The sequence below is a fragment of the Macrobrachium nipponense genome, chromosome 2 (assembly GCF_015104395.2).
Source record: "Macrobrachium nipponense isolate FS-2020 chromosome 2, ASM1510439v2, whole genome shotgun sequence".
Taxonomy (NCBI): Eukaryota; Metazoa; Arthropoda; class Malacostraca; order Decapoda; family Palaemonidae; genus Macrobrachium; species Macrobrachium nipponense.
In genome coordinates, this window is record NC_087201.1 from 129,419,154 (window position 1) to 129,443,492 (window position 24,339).

The 24,339-nt window shown below is 40.0% G+C and overlaps 1 protein-coding gene across 1 annotated transcript in view; it reads right to left on the minus strand.

The window, feature by feature from the left end:
• Positions 1–24,339, minus strand: part of LOC135221310 (5-oxoprolinase-like) — a 709,982-nt gene that overhangs the window by 292,478 nt on the left and 393,165 nt on the right. Inside the window, exon 10 of the mRNA XM_064259114.1 lies at positions 6,324–6,468. Coding sequence (XP_064115184.1) covers positions 6,324–6,468 — 145 coding nt within the window. The remainder of the gene's footprint in view (positions 1–6,323; positions 6,469–24,339) is intronic.

Sequence of the window (24,339 nt, forward strand, 5' to 3'; positions counted from 1 at the left end):
CAACAACAGTGAGGCTCCCCAGGTAGGAGGGAGGCTGTTCCTCTTCCGTCACAGGTGGGGGTTCAGCAAATGGGCACAGAGCATCGTGTGTCCAAGGGATTGGGTTGGTTGGAGTTGGATCAAAGATCCCCCTCCAATCAAATCATTTTATCAGGAACCATCAAAGGAATTGACAAGATTCGCGAAGGGGAACTCCTTCAGAAAGGAGCTATTGCGAGAGTCAAGCATCTAAAATTTCAAGGTCGCTTATTCAGCGTGCCAAAGAAAGGCTCAACAAAAAGAAGGGTAATCTTAGACTTGTCAAAGCTAAACTCTGTTCATTCGTTGCGACAAGTTCAAAATGCTTACCATCTCGCAAGTAAGGACCTTACTTCCCGTGGGGCCGTCACATGCTCCATCGATCTTACAGACGCATACTATCATATCCCTATAGCCAGGCACTTCCGCCCATTCCTAGGCTTCAAACTAGGAAATCAGACGTTCTCATTCAAAGTGATGCCCTTCGGTCTGAATGTAGCCCCCAGGGTATTCACGAAAATAGCAGAAGTGGTGGTTCAACAGTTGAGAACATCAAGGGATAATGGTAGCAGCATACCTCGACGATTGGTTGATCTGGGCACCAACAGTCGAGGAATGTCTCAAAGCCACGAAAAAGGTAGTTCAATTTCTGGAACATCGGGGTTCCAGATAAACAAGACAAAATCCAGACTTACTCCAGAGTCTCGTTTTCAGTGGCTAGGAATCCAATGGGATTTGTCTTCCCACAATCTGTCAATTCCGGTGGTCAAAAGGAAAGAAATAGCCAAGTCTGTGAAACAATTTCTCAAATGCAAACAAACATCAAGGAGAAACCAGGAAAGAATCCTAGGTTCTCTTCAGTTTGCCTCAGTGACAGACATCCTCCTGAAAGCAAGGCTGAAAGATATAAAACCGAGTTTGGCGATCGAGAGCAAACGCCAAATCTCGAGACAAATTGTCAGTAATTCCACAGATTCTTCGCAATCAGCTCGTCCATGGACAAAAGTGAAGAACCTGGCCAAACTAGTACCCCTTCAATATCCCCATTCCAGTGTTAACCATTCACACAGATGCCTCCCTGTCCGGGTGGGGGGATATTCTCAATTCAAGCAAGTTCAGGGGACTTGGTCAGTTCAGTTCCGCCAGCTTCACATAAACGTCTTGGAAGCAATGGCAGTATTTCTTACCCTGAAGAGACTTCTTCCCCCCCCCCCCCCCCCCGAAAAAGCTCTCATCTCAAGACTAGTTTTTGGCGACAGGGTGCAGTGGTAGTTCATTGCATCAACAGAGGAGGGTCCAAATATCCAAACATGTGAACCATGTCATGATAGCCATCTTTGCACTAGCAGACAAACACAAATGGCATCTGTCCGCCACTCACCTGGCGGGGGTAAGAAATGTGATAGCAGACGCTTTGTCCAGGTCGGTCCCTCTGGAATCAGAACTGGTCCCTGGACGACAGGTCATTCCAGTGGATATGCCGGAGAGTCCCAGGTCTCCAAGTGGATCTCTTCGCCTCACAAGCGAACCACAAGCTCCCTTGCTATGTGGCCCCCAACCTGGACCCTCTGGCTTATGCCACGGACGCCCTGTCGTTAGATTGGAATCAGTGGGGAAAAATTTATGTCTTTCCTCCAGTGAATCTTCTTTTGAAAGTCTTGAGCAAGCTGAGGGACTTTCAAGGGACTAGTACTCTGATTGCTCCAGACTGGCCCAAGAGCAACTGGTATCCTCTGCTTCTGGAATTGGGTCTCCGACCTCAACGGATTCCCAATCCCAAAGCTGTCACAATCAGTACAAATGAGGACTGTGTTCGCTTCCTCAGGAATTCTTCAGACCCTAACCCTAACTTTAGGACTTCATGAAGTTTGTGGCTAACAAAGATGCTAAACATTGATCCACAAAACTCCTCTTCCTAAGAATCAGATAAGAGAGAGTCAACTATTAGACAATATGACTCAGCTGTTAAAAAATTAGCATCCTTCCTGAAGAATCAAACACTACAAACCATGACAGTAAACTTGGCTATATCCTTTTTCAGATCCTTGTTTGAAAAAGGTTTAGCAGCTAGCACTATTACTACTCATAAATCGGCTTTGAGGAAGATCTTCAGTTGGTTTCCCAGATAGACTTAACAGAAATCTTACTTTACGTCTATCTAAAGCCTGTGCTAGACTTAGACCTTCTCAAAGGCTACTGCAGTCTCATGGTTCTTAAATGATGTCCTCAAACTAGCCTCAGATACTGACAACTCGTCTTGTACATTCATAATGCTTCTTAGAAAGACATTATTCTTATTAAGCCTAGCTTAGGAGCTAGAATTTCAGAACTGTCGGCTCTATCCAGAGATGCGGGTCATGTGGAATTCCTCCCCTCAGGAGAAGTTCTGCTTGCTCCGGATCGTAGTTTTTGGCTAAAAATGAGGATCCTCTTGCAAGAAGGTGGGCTCCTTGGAAAGTCATCCCACTTCGCAAGATCCTTCTCTCTGCCCAGTATCAACTTTAAGAGCCTTTCTATCTCGCACATCCTCAAGATCCTCAGGTTCTCTATTTATGAGAGAAAAATGGTGGTACTTTATCAGTAAAAGGAATTAGACAACAGATCCTTTACTTCATTAAACAAGCCAATCCTGATTCATTTCCAAAAGCACATGACATCAGAGGAGTAGCCACCTCAATTAACTACTTTTGAACAAATATGAACTTTGAGGATCTTAAAAAGTATACTGGATGGAAATCTCCGACAGTCTTTAAACGTCACTACCTAAAGTCCTTGGAATCTTTAAATTTTCTGCAGTAGCAGGGGGAAAACATGTTTCTCCTGATACTGTATAGTAGTCATAGTATAGATCCAGGTCTCCTTTCTACCTACCTCGTCCAACATGCCTCACCCTATTGCCATGCTACTCGGATACTCTAGCCTTAGCCGCTGAGATCATATTGGTGGATTGTCCCTTATTTTTTTTGCTAGGGACATCCACACTATGTATTATAATGTACTTCAGTTGTCCCTACCCTTATTTTATGCTAGGTAGGACCAACCAATGTGTTTTGTATATTATGTAAATATCTTACTTAAGTGAATCTATTTTGTTAATTTGCATTGCATTACTGGATATTACTATGTTTAATATAAGTTAATTTTAAGTACTTTATATTGTTGCTTTCCTTTATCATGTCATTGTTTAGGATAAGTTAGCTTTAAGTACTTAGTTTGTATACTGTAATGTCCCTGATTCACTTATATTATATACCTCTTTTTTACAACTGATTTTCATTTGTCCTTATTCCCATCTTGTCTGTTTCTCTGGTACTCTTTCATAGGCCGACACGAGCTGAGACCCAGAAAGGGATTTTGACGTAGGAAAAATCTATTTCTGGGTGATTGGCTTGTGTCGCCCTATGAAAACCCACCCTGTCTTTGTTTACCCACCCTGCAGGACAAGATGTTCATAGATTAAGGATGACCGCTAGGGGCGCTGCTGTCCGTGGCGTCAGTAGTAGTAGTAGTAGCGCCGTATCACCCTTTAGTATCAGCTCTCTCTGGTGGGGATTTTAGATTGGAAGGTCTAAATGGTGAATGACTCGTGGTAGTGATCCCACTCGCCCCTATTCTCATACCGACACTTCTTTTATAGAGGGTGAGCGAGCAGTTTTACTGACATTTTCTTAATTTTGTTTTTCTCTGGTAATTTTAGATTAATTTTGCCTAGAAAGAATGATATTAAGGATACTTTCATAGGGCGACACGAGCCAATCACCCAGAAATAGATTTTCCTACATCAAAATCCCTTAACTACAGTATAGTAGTGCACAGAGATAACGGGGCTGTGGTATATCATACTTCTGGATATATCACTGCAAAATTGAAATATCAATTTCAGGGTTTTTGCCTACAGTAATAGCGCCAAATATGTCACATACACTATTAGTACTGTAATATGGTGGACCCCAACTTATTTGTGGTAAGGCACCTGCAGATTCAGTTATTCACAGATTTTTCTGTGAAAATTCTGTGATTCGCTGACTATTTTTGTCTAAAAAAATTTACTGATTACTGTATTTTCATCTTATTTTCGTGACTAAATACATTTTTTTATCATAAAAAATGTATTTACTATAAAATTAATATACATTTAATAGCAAATGCCCTTTTTTCATGGCTATAGCATGTATCTAAGAAATAATTTCCATGCATCAAAAAGTCTCACTGCTCCAGTTCCTCCAAGTGACCGAGAGCTTAAAATGACTACAGGGGACTACCTACAAAGAGCGCAATGGGTTATATGCATAAATTTACAAATCACTCTTACAGTAATTGAGCTGCAGTGCTAAGAAAGAAATACCCCATTCAGAGGTAGTACTTTCCCCTCACAATTAGGCCGAATTACCTTACCTATTTAGAGGAGTCTTCACATCCTGGGTCCAAGAACTAGAAACTGAAGTTGAAAAGAGGAAAGTGAAAAAACATATGTAATACCTAACCCAGCTCTAAGGAACTTCAAAACAGGAAAAAGATGCAGTGGCATCTGAGAGCCAGCATACACCAAACAGTTTTCGTTTCTCTTTGACTGCTCATCCAGCTCCCAAAGGATCTACATTCATGATAATGCAACCTGCCAAAACCAGTGTTAACTTCTCATTTGTTTTAACTGGAACCAAGGTAAAGGAAACTAAAGAGTAGCAGTTACCAAATCCAGTTTCACCAAAAGGAAACAAAAACGGAACAATGCGAGCTAGGCATCACTTGAATGCTAAAGGATACTCAACCAAATCATGATTGAAACAATGCCATCATGAAACCCATCAAGTCTAACTAGATGATGTCACCATGCAACCCTTCAACAGTCAGAGGTGCGTAACAGTGAATACATCTGAGAGGCGAATACTTGAGAAGTGAAAGTTGAGCTATCACCAGGCTAACTCACTCTAGACAAGTACATGACACAAGAGAGAGAGAGAAGAGAGAGAGAGAGAGAGAGAGAGAGAAGAGAGAGAGAGAGAGAGAGAGAAACAAAATGGCGGAACTGACACCTGGCTCAGAGTAACTGAGACAAGCATGTGTCTAAATTATACTAACTCTACTGTCTGCCTATATCACAATACACCCTCCAAAAAAGATGGAGCAGGAGCCAGCCAGTGATATGAACTTAAAAGAAAAAAACACCATGTTTAATGGATTTCAGGTTGTCTCAGTTGGCAACACTGGAGCCAGTGAATAGAAGAGAGAAATCTCTGAACTCGGCAGGAGTTGTTTGGCGGCTTGGAAAAACGGCTGAGAGAGAGGTGCCGAAGGGCACAGAATCTTGGTCTCAAGACATGCTTTATTTACCTGAATCCTAGTTAACAAAAGAATATACTATTTCAATTATTATTTTTATCATGAACCCTGAGAGGAATTAACCTAGGATAACAGGTAGGTTAATGGAAGAGAAGCAACACCGGAAAAAGGAAAAACGGTAGGTTTCTGACGTCCCCTAACTAATTGCCAGCGTAAATATCAGTCTTTAACATCTTCCGATAATATACAAAATTTACATCCTCTCATCATATCACTCAAAATCTATGTATCAAGAGAACCACACTGAGAAGCTAGTTTAACATAGGCTACATCATCCTCTTGCAAAATTTAATGCTTTCATCTCTTGCTTGTTGTAAATGACATAAAAGCAAAAACTGCAACAAGCACCATACAATACATGAACAAATTAGGCATAAATCATCAAAATATTATTAAGACCCTGTTCACACATGGCAGTTGCATCTGCGTGAATGGAAAGTCAATGTCAGAGTACAGGGGTGTTCACACACAACCGTGCGGATTTGTTAACTGCCGCAGATTCTGTGCAGTTCAAGATACACGTTTATAAGGTCCTGTTCACACGAGGCGGTTGCATCTGCGTGGTTTCCACCTCGTGTGAATGGGGCCCAATGCTGGTCTGACTGTCTGAATAACAAGTTGGTATGAAGAAATATAATGGAACATAAACATACCAGCACGCTCTAGTGGGAAACAGATGAATACAAAAACAGCACTAGCAAGATAGCAAGCAAATATTTTTTTTTAATGCTGATTGCACCAAAGGGTGAAAAGGTACAGCTAACTTTAACAGTAGGTAAGATTCATTCCAAATAATAAAAATTCACATATTACTGCTTGTTCTGATACCTTACACTAAAAAAGGAGATGTGCATGGTGGCCAAGGTGAACTTCAAAATCACTAGCATCATTTTCCTTTTAATTAGTTGTACACAACTTTCAGATTCAAATTACATATGACACAAGAATATAAGCACAACACTTACCTTCCCATCTGCTCAGCTATGCTCATAAACCGATGAGAAAATATAGAAAGTTGGATAGCATCTAATTCCGTACCAATAATTCTTTTATTTGACAAACCAATATCTATTCGCACATCTCCCCTGTCTGTGATAAAGCCCGTACATCCTGAAAATAAAAGGATAATACACTACAGATGATCTGGCTTACAAAGGGTATTTTCTTATTAGCTTTTTTTTATGTTCAATTTGATTCATGAATAACCATGACATGGTGAAAGCGTAAGTAAATATTCTGAAGTGTACATAGTAAAACAAAAAGGATGACAGTCACTGAAAAGGACATTACTGACAGTCCCCAGTTATTGGCAGGGGTTCTGTTCCCAATGGCGTGATGATAACTGAAAATTAACGATAGCTGAAAATCAGCAATAACCAAAAACCACCAGTAACTGAAAATCAGCGATAATAGCACTGATCCCCGGTTATCTGCACTGATCGTTATTTATCAGTGCCTTTAACAGAGGATCGGTGCCATCGATAGCCGAGGCAAGTGATGATAACTGCGGATCAGAGCACATCAGTGCCAAAAAATTCAGTTATCGTCATCGCTAGACAAGTGCCATAAAACTGGACCTTCAATAACTGGGAACTGCCGTTTCACTAAAGCAAAATCCTTGCACTAGACAAAGTTAAATCCTTGCAATAGACTGAAAGTTAGCATTAGGAAAGAACATCTGGGGATACCTAGACTGTATACTGAGTGTTACAACAATACAGGCAGCCACCAGTTACTGGCAAGGTTCCGTTCCTGGGGGCTTGATGGTAACTGATAATCACCGATAACCAAAATTCAAAAGTCTACCGGCGACGCAATCCACCATATGGTGTCCTAGACTAGTTAACAGTGCCTTAGACAGTGTAATGTTCAGATATTTTACTCTAACATGTAACAACACTTTAATAAAAATGTGGAATTTCATCTGCCTAATCCTTCACTATGGTCTGTATGGTAGTTCTACAAATTTTTAATGTCAGACTCTGGTCGTCAGTGGCTTAGCCTAAGCACCGTGAGAACCTCATAAAATAAAAACATAATGAATATGAATCTTTTTCTTGGATCTTTTAAAAAGTTATGCTTTATGTTCTTCACTGTATCCAGTTATGCTGTATGTAGTCTCATATTACAAACAAAGCACTATTGTAATATAAATTACAGAACAATTAATGATTTGGTTTGGAAAAATCAGCTGAGGGTGGAAGTATGGAAATTTCGCTGTATTTAACTCAATTCAAGAGCTATTTTCTTGCTTCTAGTTGGCATGAATAAATCTCTAGAAACTCAATTCACATGGGACATGTAAATTACATATGAAGTGTTTATAAGTCAAAATATGAAAAATATATACATCTTGTTGTGAACTAGATTTAGTTATTTTTTTCATTATTAGATGGCATTAGGAACATGATTTTCATGTAAAAAAAAATAACAGATTCCATTCGCTATTTTCAACTTTCATTATTAGATGGCATTAGGAGCATTATTTGTATGTTAAAAAATTCAACAGATTCCGTTCGCTATTTTCAACCTATTTCATCATGATACGAGCTTTACAAATTTACCTTTTAATAGCGTGAGAACAACAGTAAAATGTGTTCTTTCATGCCCAGTACGTAAACAAAACCAGAATGCAAATGGTAGATCGCTAAGTTCATATCATAATACTATAATATGGTAATAATACATGCAATATCATTAGACACAGTAAAACAACAGTTTTATTAAAATGATCATTATTCTCAATACACAACTATTATTCAACTTTTGCTACTGGATATCTGTCAATGTTACAACCAAATCAGGCAACAGTCTCTCTCTCTCTCCTCTCTCTCTCTCTCTCTCTCTCTCTCTCTCTCTAGAGATACAGCTGATTGCTGATGTCATCTGCCATAACTATCGAGTGTTTATCAAGTTGTGTTCAAGTTGTCACTGCCAATATTCAATGGTGGCTTCCAAAGGTTAAAATAAAATACATTTTTACTCATTCTTCATGTAATGGAGATCTAAAGAAAGAATCTCTCTCTCTCTCTCATCTCTCTCTCTCTCTCTCTCCTCTCTCTCTCTCTCTCTCTCTCTCTCTCTCTCTCTCTCTCTCTCTCCTGCGACGAAGCGTATATGAAACACGTAAAACCATTTTTACCTTCTATATTATCGTCATATCGTCATAATAAAAAGGCTATTTGTGGAATACAGTGGACCCCCCGTATTCGCGTTCTCCAGATTCGCGAACTCACCACTCGCGGATTTCTCTGGGGAACGTTTCCCTTCATTATTCCGCGGAGGAAAATTCGCGGTATTTTTCTATGATAAAAATCCACAAATTCCTGGGTTTTTTTTTATGAATTTCATCATAAAATGCACTTTTTGTGATAAAACTATTAAAAAAACCAAGTATGAAAATCTTTAGTGGGTTTTTCTTGAGTTTTAACTAACAAAATAGGCTGTTTTTAGCATTTTCATAGGGGTTCCAAACATTCGCGGGTTCTAACTATTCACAGGGGGGTCTGGTATGAATCCCCGCGAATACGGGGGCCACTGTAATTTCATATCAGTGAAAACAACTTTTATCTATGCGAAGCCAGCAAGCCGACAAAATGTACATACGTAAATGAAAATCAAATTACGGTAGCGTTCACAGCAAGATTATCTTTTGAAATTGTAATAGTACTGGTCATGGTAGCAATAATGTTTGGTAATATATATAACATTAATTTTCAATATCATTGTTATTCTGGTAGTAAATAGTTTAGAATGATCATAATGTACTCTGCATTGTCAGGGGTTTGTGGCACGATGAAACAAACAAAATAAAGTTTTCCTTTCAGGCTACTTGTTTAGAAAAACATGAATAGAATCGGCTTTGCAACTTCATTTATTTTGATATTCTTAATGATACAATAACTATCATTTGTACTACTAACACGGACCTGTTGAGTCCAGTGTTAGCAATTTTGCCTTTTTAATGCTAGCTTTCATTTTCTTGAGGTAATTAGCAAGAAAATTTTCAACCCAGCATCTGTCAGGAAAACTTGCATTTGTTTTCAAATACATCTAGCATACGTATTTTGACATCAAAACTTTGTAATGTCAAGTTTAATATTTCTTTTTATTCTACTATGTTTGATATATCACGTAAAAAAAAAGAACAAAATCTTGCAAAACCATTTTCAGGAATTGAACAAAATAGGTTTCGAAATTATTAGGAATCATGTAACGTAATGTACAAGTACACTGTGTATGTTAGAAACATGTTTGAATCGAAAAAGAGAGCAATCGGTTGAAATTGGCTGGGTGGCATTGTTGTGTATGATGTGAATTTTTTAGCACTTTATGGAGCAAAATCTAACAAGAAATTGCCATTCCCATTTGGCAACACTGGCCTGCCCACATTTTGTTTATGTTGTTATTGAAGTTGTGTTCGCAGCATTCTTTAAATTGTACCCATATAAATGAGTTAATTATGTGGCATCCAAAAGCCCTGATTCTTTTACTCTTATGGGAAAGAAGCCTAAATGTCAGATGAAGGTTATTACGTGTAATATATCAACATGTGTTGTGAAGAAAAGAGGCCCACATGAGAATGCATATGTAGGCTTCTAGCTGTAATCCATAGGCTAGTAGGTTACATATGTACAGTAGCACGTATACTACACATATTTTTAAGGCTTATGTTCGTAAAATAACTTTGAAACTATCTTGAATTTAGTTTAAGGTGATAGTTGAAGACATATTTGGTGTTTGAACTAAAGTAGGCAGTTATAAACATTGGAATAGTGGTCTTGGGTGGGTTAACTATTAAAGCAGGCAGTTTTTAGCAATTTTTGAGGGGGGTACCAGGATAACACGGGTATTTACTTATCATGGGGGGTTCTGGGCCCTATCCCCGTGATTATCGAGGCCCTACTGTATTTCTTATTACAATACCCCACCATTATTTATGGTTAAGTTTGGCCTATAGAGAGAGAGAGAGAGAGAGAGAGAGAGAGAGAGAGAGAGAGAGAGAGAGAGAGAGAGAGAGAGAGAGAGAGAGAGAGAGAGAGGTCACCTTTCAAGAGAATGCTTAACGATGTCAATTTTCATCTTTATTGATATCGTCTTCCTGTTCTTAGTAGCACTTCCTAACCTCTTTTTTTCCATCTCTTTATTTATCATGTCTTCTAGTTAAATAAGTTGAAAAAGTAAAAGTGATAAAAGTATTTATATTTTCACAAACTAAAGAGATAAAAGCATCAGTCAGAGAATTCATTTTATTTGGTGACAATCAAATCCATATGTTGAGAGAAACCACAATTATGAGAAATACATTGAAAATGGATATGCATACAAAGAAAATAGGAATGCATAATCATGACATGGAAGAAAAAAGAAAATGGTATTCACTACACCTCCGCTTCTCTCGGGGCAACTGTAAAAATGTTCAATTGTTTAACAAGTCTCTTTTATCACTATTACCTTCCTGGATGGATCTTCTACACTTTCCTCTAGACCTCCTTTCACTTAACACGCAACAGTTTCTTTTTAGAATGGCTGCTTTTCGCTTGCGGTCTCATTATACTACACTTTAAGGAGCTCTGGGGTTCGTACATACAAACACATTCAATTGCTCTAGAATGTTCCATGAACAAACCCTACTTGGCACACGAAAAGACAAACATGATCTCATTTTCCTAACGTAATGATCATATGACTCTTGACCAGCAGCTAGATCAACTAGTGCACTTTCTCTACCTGTTCCCTGATTTTGTAGGGTTTACAGTACATGGGAATAAAGATGGGTTTGGCCCCTCTTCTAGATTCACCTAATGTTCTAACACCTTAGTCAGCCCTAACTTATCCCCAAATTCAGCCAAAGCTTCGCTTTAAGCTTCAATATACTCTTTGTAGTCTGCATTAGCTTAGTGATCGCTAAAGATTTTCTTCCTCATTTGCATTTTCGCCTCTGAAAACTCAGTTATCCCCCTCTACAATAGCCACTGAACTATTATCCTCACTCTGATCACGGAGGTCTCCCACATAAATATTCTTCTGATATTTCCTAACTGTATCAATACAATTCAACAATTCCACCATGGGGCACCTATGTTGGATACCTCGTTTACCAACATCATGCTAATAACCCCTTTTAATTTTTCGCTACCCTCAATTATACACACCTCATTGGCTATTTTCACTTCCCTCAACCTGACTTTCACCATAGTCATTATACCTGGATTTAAAATAACATCCTCCGATAAATGCCTTTATATCTATAGCCATCATACACAGCACCCTCCTGTTACTGGTTATTCACCCCATGGTCCACATGAATATCACCCATATTAATTAAGTATCCCCTATACCATCAACCATAATACCCATGTCAGTATCAGTATCATCATTGTATCAATATCACCATTATTAACAATACAGGTAGTGTTCAAGTTACAATAATTCGTCTTACGATAATCCAATTTTACGATGGGGTTAGCAATTAATACTGATACGACAATATTTGGAAAATCTTTTTACATTTCACTCGTAACGGGTGCAGGCAGCAGCATACCTAAAATCAGGGAGTGAGAGAGACCAAATGACAATAGCCTAACTTTAGCCAATCTTCTGGATAAAGAAGTTAAAAAAACAGCACAAAAGAATGATGAAAGTATTGTTTTAATTTTAACGTTATGTTTGATGTGTAAATGTGTACACCCATGAACAACCGAACGAGAAACAACGTTTTGCTAAGTACAACCGAATTGGATAACAACATCCATTTGGCTTTATTTCAACCATCGTACGACAGTAAACAATTAGTACTGTAGTTATGTAAAGCTCATACTACAATGAATCAAGTGAAAAATGGAATCACATAATTTTTTTACACAATAAACATGTCACCACTGTAAACTGTAAATGAAAAGAATAATTTAGTTCACAAGACGTATTACATTCATATTTCGACTTAAAAACACATCGTGTAACGAAAATTTACCTTGTCTCATATAAGTAAAGCATCTATAGTGGAACCTCGACATATGAAAGAACCTACTTACGAAAAATCCAAGTTACGAAAGCAAAAACGAAGATATTTTTGCTTCTGTATACAAAAATAATTCAGGTTGTGAAAGGGTAAAGTCTGAGATTCACCCGGACCACTGAGAGCAATTTTAAAACTCAAACGCTGCCAACTGAGTAGACTCGCCACCATCCTCCTGCTCTCCCATTGGTTCCCGATGCTGGTCACTGCCGTAAGATCCTGCTCTCCTATTGGTCAGCATCATGCCTCTATGTAAAGGCATTCCTTGACCATTTTTTGCGGCAGCATTATCGTAAGCACTGGAATAGTTTGTTCACATATACTACGTTTGTTAACGTAAATTCATGTTAGTGATTCGCTTTCGTTGTACTGTAAGTTACTTTATTGTGTTGTGTGTGAACTAATTACTTACGTTATTAGCCATGGGTCCCAAGAATGTTGCTGTAGTTCACGGAAAGAAGAGGATGCTTTCTATGAAGAACGAAGATGGAGATAATCAAGAAGTGTTAATGTTTTCTGCCGTTTGTTAATGTATTTTGTAAAGTTTAGTGTTAATGTTTTCTGCCATTTTTTAATGTGTTTCGTAAAGTTAAGTGTTCATGTTTTCTGTCCCCACTTTCGGAGATCGCCTCACCCGAAAGGTAAGGTTCCACATTTTACTACATATGTACGAAAGTGTTTCCCCCATATTCGCGGGGGATGTGTACCAGACACCCCCGTGAATAGTTAAAACCCGCGAATAGTTAAAACCACCACTAAAAATGCTTATAAAAGGGATTTTGACGTAAGAAAAAATCTATTTCTGGGCTCAGCTCGTGTCGCCAGCGAAATATCCTTTAATCTATTATTTCTAGGGTAAATGTACTAACACATACCAGAGAATAAAATAAAATAAAGAAAAAGGTCAGTATAACTGACTCGCTCACCCTCCAGGAGGTGGGTGTCGGTATGAACACTAGGCGAGTGAGACCACTACCACGAGCCAAATGCCAATAGAAATCTCCCACTACAAAACCCTCCAAGAGGGGAGCCGAACCCACAGAGTGAGCAGCTCGTACTACTACTACTCCATCCCATGCTGCCGACCGCTGCGCCTCTGGTGGCCATCCTTTTCAGTTAGCGCACACGAGTCACACGTGATTATTTTTCTCTTCTGTGTTTTTTGTGCCTTTCGTTGCGGATTTATCTATATGGAGCGTGCAAGCTATCGCAGCAGCTAAGTTAAGTACTCAGTATTTATGGTTAGTTGGTTTTTTCCGCCCTGAGACAGTATTTGCCGTTTTTTAGGTATAAATACGATCTCTGGGTCGGAAGCATGGCAGCATGGTTCTGCCTCGTGGTGGGTTCGTTCTTGGTCTCCCATACCTAGAACATCCCCTTTTCTACGTACGCTCTATATTAATTATCCGCTTTTCTTATGGTTCTGTCTACTCAGGTTTGTCATGCATGCATGTTTTACCTTTACCTTGTAGGCTTCTTCTATCCAGACCCTAGTCCCGGCTCTTAGTATCGGCCTCTGACTAGCTTTGGGAGTGGTAGACTTGCGGTTTCGGGTTAGTCGTACACTCCTGGATTTTTCTCCTGCTATATTGTTTTCTTTCTTTCATTTTTATTTATTAATGTATTGTTATAGTTAGGTTAGGCGTCTGGCTTAGCCTAGGCCCTGGCTCATTGAGCCTATTCTACCGCTCATCAGTTCGGTTGCTTCCCTATAGCATCTCTCTGATCAGTTGGTTTTTGGCCCCAGTGGGCCTATATGCTACCACTTTTTCAGTTCAGTTGCTTCCCGATAGCATCTCTCTGATCAGTTGGTTTGTCCTAGGCTTAGTTGTCTTATGTGGTCTTACCGCCTCGTGGTCACTACGTGATCACGAGACAGCCAGACGCCTGCCCAGTCACCCTTCCCCCCCCATCCCCCCCCACCGCTCTTCCATAGAGTCGGGCGGGGGTGGGTCGGTTGCCCATGCTCGCTCAATTTACCCGAGCCTGCCTCCCTCTCTCCCCCAAGGCGGAGGGGCTAGGGAGTCGGGACAGAACCCAGACTGGACTCGACCCCTCGGCTTCTCGGTCCGGCCGGGTGGGTACGTAGTGGGGGGTACCGGCCTTTCCCCCCCTCCGTGCTACCTTGTCGCTCCGTGCTAGTTCGAGCCTGTATGTCTTCGCCCTTTCCCACCTTACTAGGGCTCCTTTCCTGACCGGAGTCCCCTGGGTTATCCAGTGGAAAGATGTTAGCCCACCCAGTAGAGTGGACCGGAACATACAGGGGGGTCACTGCTAACCTTACCGTATTGCTGAGTTACTACACTCCGCTACGCACTGGACTTGGTCCGGTTCGTTTGTGTTTTAGGTTTAAGTGTTTTAGATTAACTATAAGTTTATCTTAAGTACCTTAAACCATCCCCCCTCCCTTACATGTCTTACCGGATCTCTCCGGGATTATAGCCTATTCAGGCGATGCAGGGAGGGGTTATGCCCAAATTTTTTCCGAGCTCCGGCATGCAACGGAGTTCTTCTGTCCTTTAGTCTGTAAGTGTAGCTACTTTAAGATACTCATGTGTCTTCCCACTTACAGGCCACCAACTGTGAGCATCCGGGATGCGCCGCCACACTTCAGGACCCATGTGGACACGAAGTTTGCCGGTCCCATGCTCCATGCGCGACTTTGCACGGGGACATCCAGGTCTGGTACCATGAGACGTGTACCATATGTTACGACCTGGTGTGAGCCAGCTTTGGACGGGGTGGAATATTTCCTCTCCAGTAGCTGCTCCGCTTCTTTTTTTAGTGCTTAAGTTTTCATCATTCATTTTAACTTAAGGCATCTAGTTTAAGTTATACTTTAAGTTTTAGTTTTAAGAGATTCTTAAAATCTAATCTACGCCCTCTCTTCCAGGCGCCGGCAGTGAGGGATACCGTACTGGCTACCCTGCGGGCCTGGGTCGGCGGTTTTGGGAAGAACGCCGCCAAGGGTATGCCCTACATCCTGGAGAAACGGTGGCGGTATTAATCTTCCCCGGAGGCAAGGCGACAGGATACGTCGACCCAGTAGAGGCGGCCCCGACTATCGCCTTCATCCAACAACAGCTGGCTGCCTCATTAAACTGATCAAGACCAAGGATAACTCCACAGACGTCGCGATCTAGATATTAATGTTGAACCTATGGTAGGTGTAGGACGACCTGTTGGTCGAGGTAGGTACGGTGGACACCCAAGGGGTCTCCCTGGGGCGTAACTGTTTCTTCTACTCCTGCAAACCTCTCCATCTTCCAAGGCTGTTTACGGGTGATGAATTATATTCTCCTCCTGACGCTTCGGTTAGACCTAAGGTCAAGAGTAAAGCCAGTGATGACCTTGGACTAAGACGTCATCGTCGTCTAAGAAGACGACCTCAGCTTCATCCTCCTCCCGTAAGTCTCCGGCTTGGAATCCCGGAGCAGACAGGTCTAAAGCTTCTAGCTCCAGCTCTAAGTCCTCGAGGAGTAAATCCTCCAGAGAGAGATCTCGCACTCCGGCAGAGTCACCAGTTCCGCTACCCCTTGGTTCCGATTCAGAGCCACCTTCCACCTCCGCAGCAGCTCCGGCTTTGGACTCCAATGCTGGCCTGTTGCAACAGGTGGGCGACCTGGTTGGGTCCCTAAAGAGTAGCATGGAACAAATGATCTCTCGTTTGTCGGATAGGATTACTTCCCAAGACTCCATTATAAGACGGGGCTAAGAGAAGTCCTCTAGCCTCTCCTCCACTTTCCAATACAAGTGGAACTCAGCTTCCTCCCTATGACTCGCTACCTCCGTTCTCTATGAACAACCCATGGAGAGTAGCGTCATACGCCCCCTTCCACCAGGACGGTCTCATCTCTATACCGGAATTTGGGACTCGAAGAATAGAGGACTTCGAGTTCTACCCGGAAGACCTCCAGCCTCCGTTCATAGGCTACGCAAGCTCACACCTTCAGCCATGGTTCGGGACGATAGGGTACCAAAGGAGACAGTCCTCTATTCACGAGACCAGGCTCAAGAGAATGGCTCAGGTGTTTAGAGGCATGGATTGTTCTAATACAAGATACAACCTTTTAAGAGTCCCTTTACCATTTTCACAATGGATGAAAGTACCCCGCTCCCGTTCCTGACCAAGATCGCGAGGTCGACCATCCCAGCGGCCCAGAAGGGAGAACCCACAATACCTCAGTTGAAGGAAGCAGATCCCACTTCTCCGTTACTCCCCTCAGTTGGAGAATTGTGGTAAGACTTGCCGAACACCTTCTCAGCTGGCAAACTCAAACCGACTGTGCTATGGAGCAGTTTGGTGAAAAGCTACCCAGCTTCCAGATAGCCTTATCAGGCTGAATTTGACGCGAAATCGCGACTAGCCAGATCAATTAACTCTATGGCTATGTCCGAGGTAGCAACCATGGCCTATGGATCAGAAACCGATTTTTAAGCTCATGACCAAAGCCCTGACTCAAACGGTACAGTCAGATATGTTTGAAATGCCTATCTTGAAAGTTCAGATACCAAATGATACTTTTAATAACATCCTACTTCAAATATACCTAAAATTAACTAACCTATTAGTGCATTAATCTTTGAGGTTATATTATTAATATAATTTCAAAGTTATCTTAAACATTTTACCATTAAAAATATATAACTACAGCAAATAACAGCAGTGAGAGAGAGAGAGAGAGAGAGAGATGAGAGAGATGAGAGAGAGATGAGAGAGAGAGAGAGAGAGAGAGAGAGAGAGCAATGAATGGCAACATCATATATCTGACCATCAAGAGTGAAATTATGAATTATTTCTGAGAACAGAGAGAATAATAATGGAGAGAGAGAGAGAGAGAGAATAACTCCTAGACTCCGACTCCTTCCTCCCCTCCGCCAATTTGTATATCAAACTGTCATTTACTCCCCCGCCCACCTTCCTCCAAATGGATAAAAAGACTGGGAATCGCTATTTTTAATTAATCTTATTAATATTTGAAAAATTAGTTATAAGGTAAATCATTTATTTAAACTGCAAAAACCAATACATACGTGAGAGAGAGAGGAGAGAGAGAGAGAGAGAGAGAGAGAGAGAGAGACTCCTAGACTCCGACTCCTTCCTCCCCTCCGCCAATTCGTATATCAACTGTCATTTACTCCCCGCTCACCTTCCTCCAAGTGGATAAAAAGATGGGAATGCTATCTTTAATTAATCTTATTAATATTTGAAAATTAGTTATAAGGTAAATCATTTATTTAAACTACAAAACAAATAAACATACGTGAGAGAGAGAGAGAGAGAGAGAGAGAGAGAGAGAGAGAGACGATAGAGAGACGAGAGAGAGAGAGAGAGATGTTAGTAGTTACTGTTTAATCTCATTAAACTTAATACTATTTGTAAACTAGTACTGTATATTATTATTTTACCAAAAATGTAGTAAAGTCCTTAAAGATATACTTATACATACACTTCCAGCCCAAACAGAGGACAAGAGTTACCACTAGGAGATACTAGTATCTCGTGTGGCGAGAGAGAGAGAGAGAGAGAGAGAGAGATAGAGGAGACGAGAGAGAGAGAGAGAGAGAGATGAGAGAGAGAGAGAGAGAGAGAGAGAGAGAGAGGGTTATCCTAATTTGAAAGTGAAAGGATAGATTATTGTACTCTTTAAATACTATCACATATGAATTTTGAAATTATTATATTACTACTATTATTATATGAAAACTATTAATAAACATACACATGATTGTTGGAAATGCTTTTCTTTCATTCTTACATATTCTTTTTATTTATAAACTAAAAACTTGCTAATTCACTTTAGTATTTTCTTTAATGAATTTATATTATTGCTGTTTGACATTAATATTGATATTTGAAATTAGTAAATCATCATCCAAAAAACTTACATCTCTGGTAAGAGAGAGAGAGAGAGAGAGAGAGAGAGAGAGAGAGAGAGAGAATTATCGTAGTATTTGTAAAAATACTTTCACATATGATATTTGTAATACAGTTATTATTATTATTATTATTATTATCATCATCATATGAAAAATATTAATAAACATATTATACATACGTTGAGTACCATAAAAATCTCTCATCTAAGTAAGAGATGAGAAGAGAGAGATGGAGAGAGAGAGAGAGACGAGAGAGAGGAGAGAGAGAGAGAGAGTAGAGAGAGACCTGGAGTTCGAAAGAAAGATGCGTGAAGACTGGGATTTCTTTCTTTATTCTATATATTTTTAAAATTTTTATAAACTAAAATCTTACTAATTCACTGTAGTATTTTCTTTATCGAAGTGATTGCTACTTAAATATTAATATTTGAAAATTAGTAAATCATTTATCATACAAAAAGCATACATCTCTGTAAGAGAGAGAGAGAGAGAGAGAGAGAGAATATTAGTTATTATGTGATATCATTTATTCTTATTAACTTACTAATACAGTATTGATCCAACCCTATTAATATTTTAAAATTAGTAAATCATTTTTGTATCATAAAAATGTATTTAGGCATGAAAATAACATCAAAATAAAGTAATTAGTGATTATTTATCGTCAGAAAATCCCGCGAATAGGCGAATTCAAATAATGGATAGATATGGTCCAGAGAAAAATCCGTGAATCAGTGAGTCCACGAATCCGGAGAACGCGAATACGGGGGGACCAATGTACATGTACATAAAGTATTTCTTGTACCATGTACACTAATACACTATATTTACAGGTATACGTACTACAATAAAGGTTATGTTAGGTATTGAATGGTCCAAATTGTTGTATTTCATTGTTTATTGGTCAATTTAGCTTTATTATAAAATTTACTGTGGTGTTTTTGTAGGGCTTAGAACGAATTAGGCAATTTACATGTAAAACGTAGTTCAAGATACAAAAAAAATCAGGTTACGGAGGCCGCTATGTAACAGATTAATTTCGTATCCTGAGGCACTACTGTACTAGATATTCTTTTATGCTAACTAGAAGCAAGGCAATTTGCTCAAAATTGAGTTAAGTACGGAAAAATAAACTCCTATTCACCATCAGCTGATTTCCAAATCAAAACATTGAACACTTTTTTTCTATTTTATGATACAATAATATGAAAATACAATATTAATGGATACAATAATGCATATTTGCTATGTTTTATTTCATAAATAAATATATGTAGCCATCAGCAGCCTGACATTGCTCAATTATGCCGATGTTGGTCTGAATCTGAATCCCGTTTCGTGTCCAGTTTTCTTTTTCAACTGATATATCATAGTCTGAATGAATTGAACCTCCAGAATTGGCTTATATTAATAAATTACTATATCGTATATGTAGTACATATAGAGTACAGTGGTACCTCAACATACAGAAGTCCCAGCTTATGAAAAATTCAAGTTACGAAAGCAAATACAAAGATTTTTTTGGCTCTACAAACGGAAATAAATCAGGTTACGAAAGGTTGTTGCTGTAGTCCCGAGATTTGCCCGGACCGCCAAGAACAATTTTAAACCTCGCGCGCCGCCAACTGAGTAGACTCGCCACCATCCTCCCACTCTCCCATTGGTTCCTGATGCTAGTCACCGCCATAAGATCCTGCTCTCCTATTGGTCAGCATCTCTCCCATCGTGCTCTATGTAAAGGCGTTCTTCTTAGGCCACTGCTTCCCACCAGCGTTATCGTATGTACGCAGAATTCGTTCGTTCACATATACGATTTTGTTTGTTAACGTAAATTCGTGTTAGTTATTTCGTTGTACTACTTTATCGTGTTGTGTGAGAACTTAATCAGTATACTACATAACTTAATTACATACAGTATAGTCATGGGTCCCAAGAAAGTTGCTCAAGTTCACGGAAAGAAGAGGATGCTATCTATGGAGACAAAAATGGAGATTATCAAGAAGTATGAAGCTGGCATGTGGTTGAGCCGAAATCCGTCGACGATAGACACCATCCTTAAGCAGAAGGAAGCCATCAAAGCAGCTACACCTTCCAAGGGCGTGACTATTTTGTTCAAAAGAGGAGCCAAGTGCACGATGAGATAGAGAGGCTGCTTCTTGTATGGATAAAAGACAAAGAAATCGCTGGCGATACGATAACCAAGATGGCAATCTCCCATAAGGCCAGTGCTATTTTCGATGATTTGATTGCCCAGGTCGAAGACAACGAAGGAGAAGGGACATCGACGCCAACCCCAGACTTCAAGGCTTCTCATGGGTGGTTTGAAAAATTCCAGAAACGGACTGGCATTCATTCGGTGGTGCGGCGTGGGGAGGCAGCCAGCTCGGACACGAAAGTGGCTGAAGCCTTTATTAAGATGTTCGACGAGATGACAATAAAGGAAGGCTACAGTTCTCAGCAAGTCTTCAACTGTGATGAGACTGGCCTTTTTTGGAAAAAAATGCCTCGTCAGACATACATCACGGAGGAAGAGAAGAAGCTACCCGGGCATAAGTCAATGAAAGACAGGCTTACGCTCGCACTTTGTTCCAACGCCAGTGGGGATTGAAAGGTGAAGCCCTTACTTGTCTATCATTCCGAGACTCCTCGAGCCTTCAAGGCCCATAAAGTGCTAAAGGAGAAGCTTCCAGTGATGTGGAGGGCTAATGCGAAAGCCTGGGTAACATGACTTTTGTTCACCGAGTGGGTAAATCTGTTTCGGCCCGACAGTGAAGAAATTCTTAGAAGAGAAACGCCTCCCTCTGAAATGTCTGCTGTTGTTGGACAATGCCCCTGCTCACCCTCCTGTCCTCAAGGAAGATATCCTAGCGGAGTATTCATCCATCAAGGTTCTTTATCTTCTGCCTAACACCACCCCTCTCCTCCAGCCCATGGACCAGCAAGTGATATCGAACTTCAAGAAGCTGTATATGAAACATCTTTTCAAGGGATGTTTCGACATCACCAATACCACAAATCTCCCCTTTCATGAAATTTTGGAAGGAGCATTTCTACATCGTCATGTGCATCCGACTCATCGATCAAGCTTGGCAGGAGGTTTCGAGGAGAACCTTGAATTCTTTGTGGAGGAAACTCTGGCCTGATGCCGCATCCGCCCGAGACTTCGAGGGATTCGACATGGGCGAAGCTGGTGCAGATTCAGAAACAGTTGACGATCCTGAAACTGTTTCGCAACCAGATCTTGACGAGATCGTTGCACTTGGCAAGTCCATGGGGCTGGTCGTCGACGAGGATGACATCAATGACCTTCTCCAGGAGCACCAAGAGGAGCTTATGACAGATGACCTGAAGGAGTTGGAGGCCATGCAACATAATGTCGTTCAAGAAGAGTTCTCTAGCAGCGGCGAGGAGGAGGAGGACGACCCTATAACAACGGCAGAAATTAAGGATGCTCTAGCTGCTTTTCATAAGATGCAATCATTTGTAGAAAAGACACATCCCGAAAAGGCTTACGCAGTTCAATGACGTTTGCCTGAATCATTTCAGGAACATTGTCAAAAGCAGGCAGAAGCAATCTTCCTTGGATAGTTATTTTTTAAAGAGGCCTTTAGTAGGAGTAAGCAAACAGGAAGGTCCAAGTGATACTAAGATAAAACAGAAAGTTGAAAGTGGTGAAGAAAATTGATTTTGAAATTTTGTTAAAAAAAAAAAAAAAAAAAAAAAAGTACAAAAAATGTTAATGTTTCGTAAAGTTAAGTGTTCAAGTTTTCTGCCATTTGTCCTTCTCCTCTGTCGCCACTTTCGGAGATCGCCTCACTCGAAAGGTAAGCTTCCACATTTTACTACATACATACGTGTACGTACAGTATTTCTTGTATACCATGTACACTAATACACTTTATTTACAGGTATGTAGAACATATTAGTAGTATATTTAGTTTAAGTTAGGTATAGAATGGTCCAAGTTGTTGTATTTCATTGTTTATTGGTCAATTTTGCTTTATTATAAAATTTACTGGGGTGTTTTTGTAGGGCTAAGAACAAATTAGGCAATTTACGTGTTTAAAATGCGGTTCGAGATAAAAAAACTCAGGTTACGAAGGCCACCTTGGAACGGATTAATTTCGTATCCTGAGGTACCACTGTATACTGTAGGCAAGGCTACTGTTATTCGCATGTACATATAAGATATACCATGATATCATCATCAGCATATAGGCTAGGCTAACGTGTTAAATGTTATTCAATTTCTCTTTGTACTGAATTATCATAAGCTAATATGCATTGAATCTAGAGAATTAGCTGAAATTAATAATTACCATGCCATAAATGCATAACGTATACTCTGTGTATTGTAGGCTAGGCTATATTCGAGATACAATTTTTCCAACAAATGATGGGTTTTTTGGGGACCTAAACCCCATGTAAGTAGGAGAATAGCTGTACCACCATTATTATCACTAATATCATCGTTATTATCACCAATATTACAACCACTATCACCCATGTTAACCTCAGTATCCATATTTACCTCAGTTCCATGTAAAACCACATATGGAACAAAAACACCCGTTATCCCAACCATTATGTCACTAACACCTATATGAACGATAGCCTGTTTCTCCTACACGCAGGATGGCCCAACAAATGAAATACAACAATACAAATGTTGTATTTCTTTTGTTTATTGGTCAATTTTGCTTTATTATAAAATTTACTGGGGTGTTTTTGTAGGGCTAAGAACAAATTAGGCAATTTACGTGTAAAATGCGGTTCGAGATAAAAAACTCAGGTTACGAAGGCCACCTTGGAACGGATTAATTTCGTATCCTGAGGTACCACTGTATACTGTAGGCAAGGCTACTGTTATTCGCATGTACATATAAGATATACCATGATATCATCATCAGCATATACGCTAGGCTAACGTGTTCATGTTATTCAATTTCTCTTTGTACTGAATTACCATAAGCTAATATGCATTGAATCTAGAGAATTAGCTGAAATTAATAATTACCATGCCATAAATGCATAACGTATACTCTGTGTATTGTAGGCTAGGCTATATTCGAGATACAATTTTTCCAACAAATGATGGGTTTTTTGGGGACCTAACCCCATTGTAAGTAGGAGAATAGCTGTACCACCATTATTATCACTAATATCATCGTTATTATCACAAATATTACAACCACTATCACCCATGTTAACCTCAGTATCCATATTTACCTCAGTTCCATGTAAAACCACATATGGAACAAAAACACCCGTTATCCCAACCATTATGTCACTAACACCTATATGAACCGATAGCCTGTTTCTCCTACACGCAGGATGGCCCAACAAAAGTCTGTTGGCAAATGTAACACCTTTTATCACCAAGAATGGTTCTATTAACTTTAGATCACCCAGTGCAAACTGCACTCATAAAACCTAAGGTACTTAATCTATGGGCATGCATATCACACACCGTCTCTGTTGAGGGTTTCAAAGAGTATTGGGAAAACATGAACTGATATAAATAATAGCCCATTAAGTTAACTGACGCTCCTGTATCAGTAAAAGTTGGGATCTTCACATCCCCACTGTTCCTTGTACTATCGGCCCGGGGTCTAGGGCATCCCCACAAGACCACAATGGCATTTACAAGTCATCTGTACCCTTTTTGTTGTTCGGCTTTCCAAAAATTTTGCCGATCTCTTTGGCCCCTTTGAGTGACCTGCTTGGGAAGCTCTCATATTAGAACTCCCAGAGTTCTGAGGTGTGGGTCTTGCATCACTTCGTTTCTGAGATGGACAAGATCGCCAAAAGTGATATGCACTTTTGCATGCTCCACAATATTCTACTCTGCATATTACAATTGAAACAACACAAATGCTGCCCTGGATCCATAGATCCCCTCTTGTATTCCACTTCTGCACACAATCAGGGGAAAGGATTTAAATTCCTTTGTATTAAGTTCCTTGGACTGGTCCCATTAAAAAAATGTGTTAGCCACTGTTGGACATTTGGATATGTGTTTCTGAACCTAAGAATAGATCAGTTCTTCATCTGATGTAGGTTCAATCTTTTTATCAAAGCTA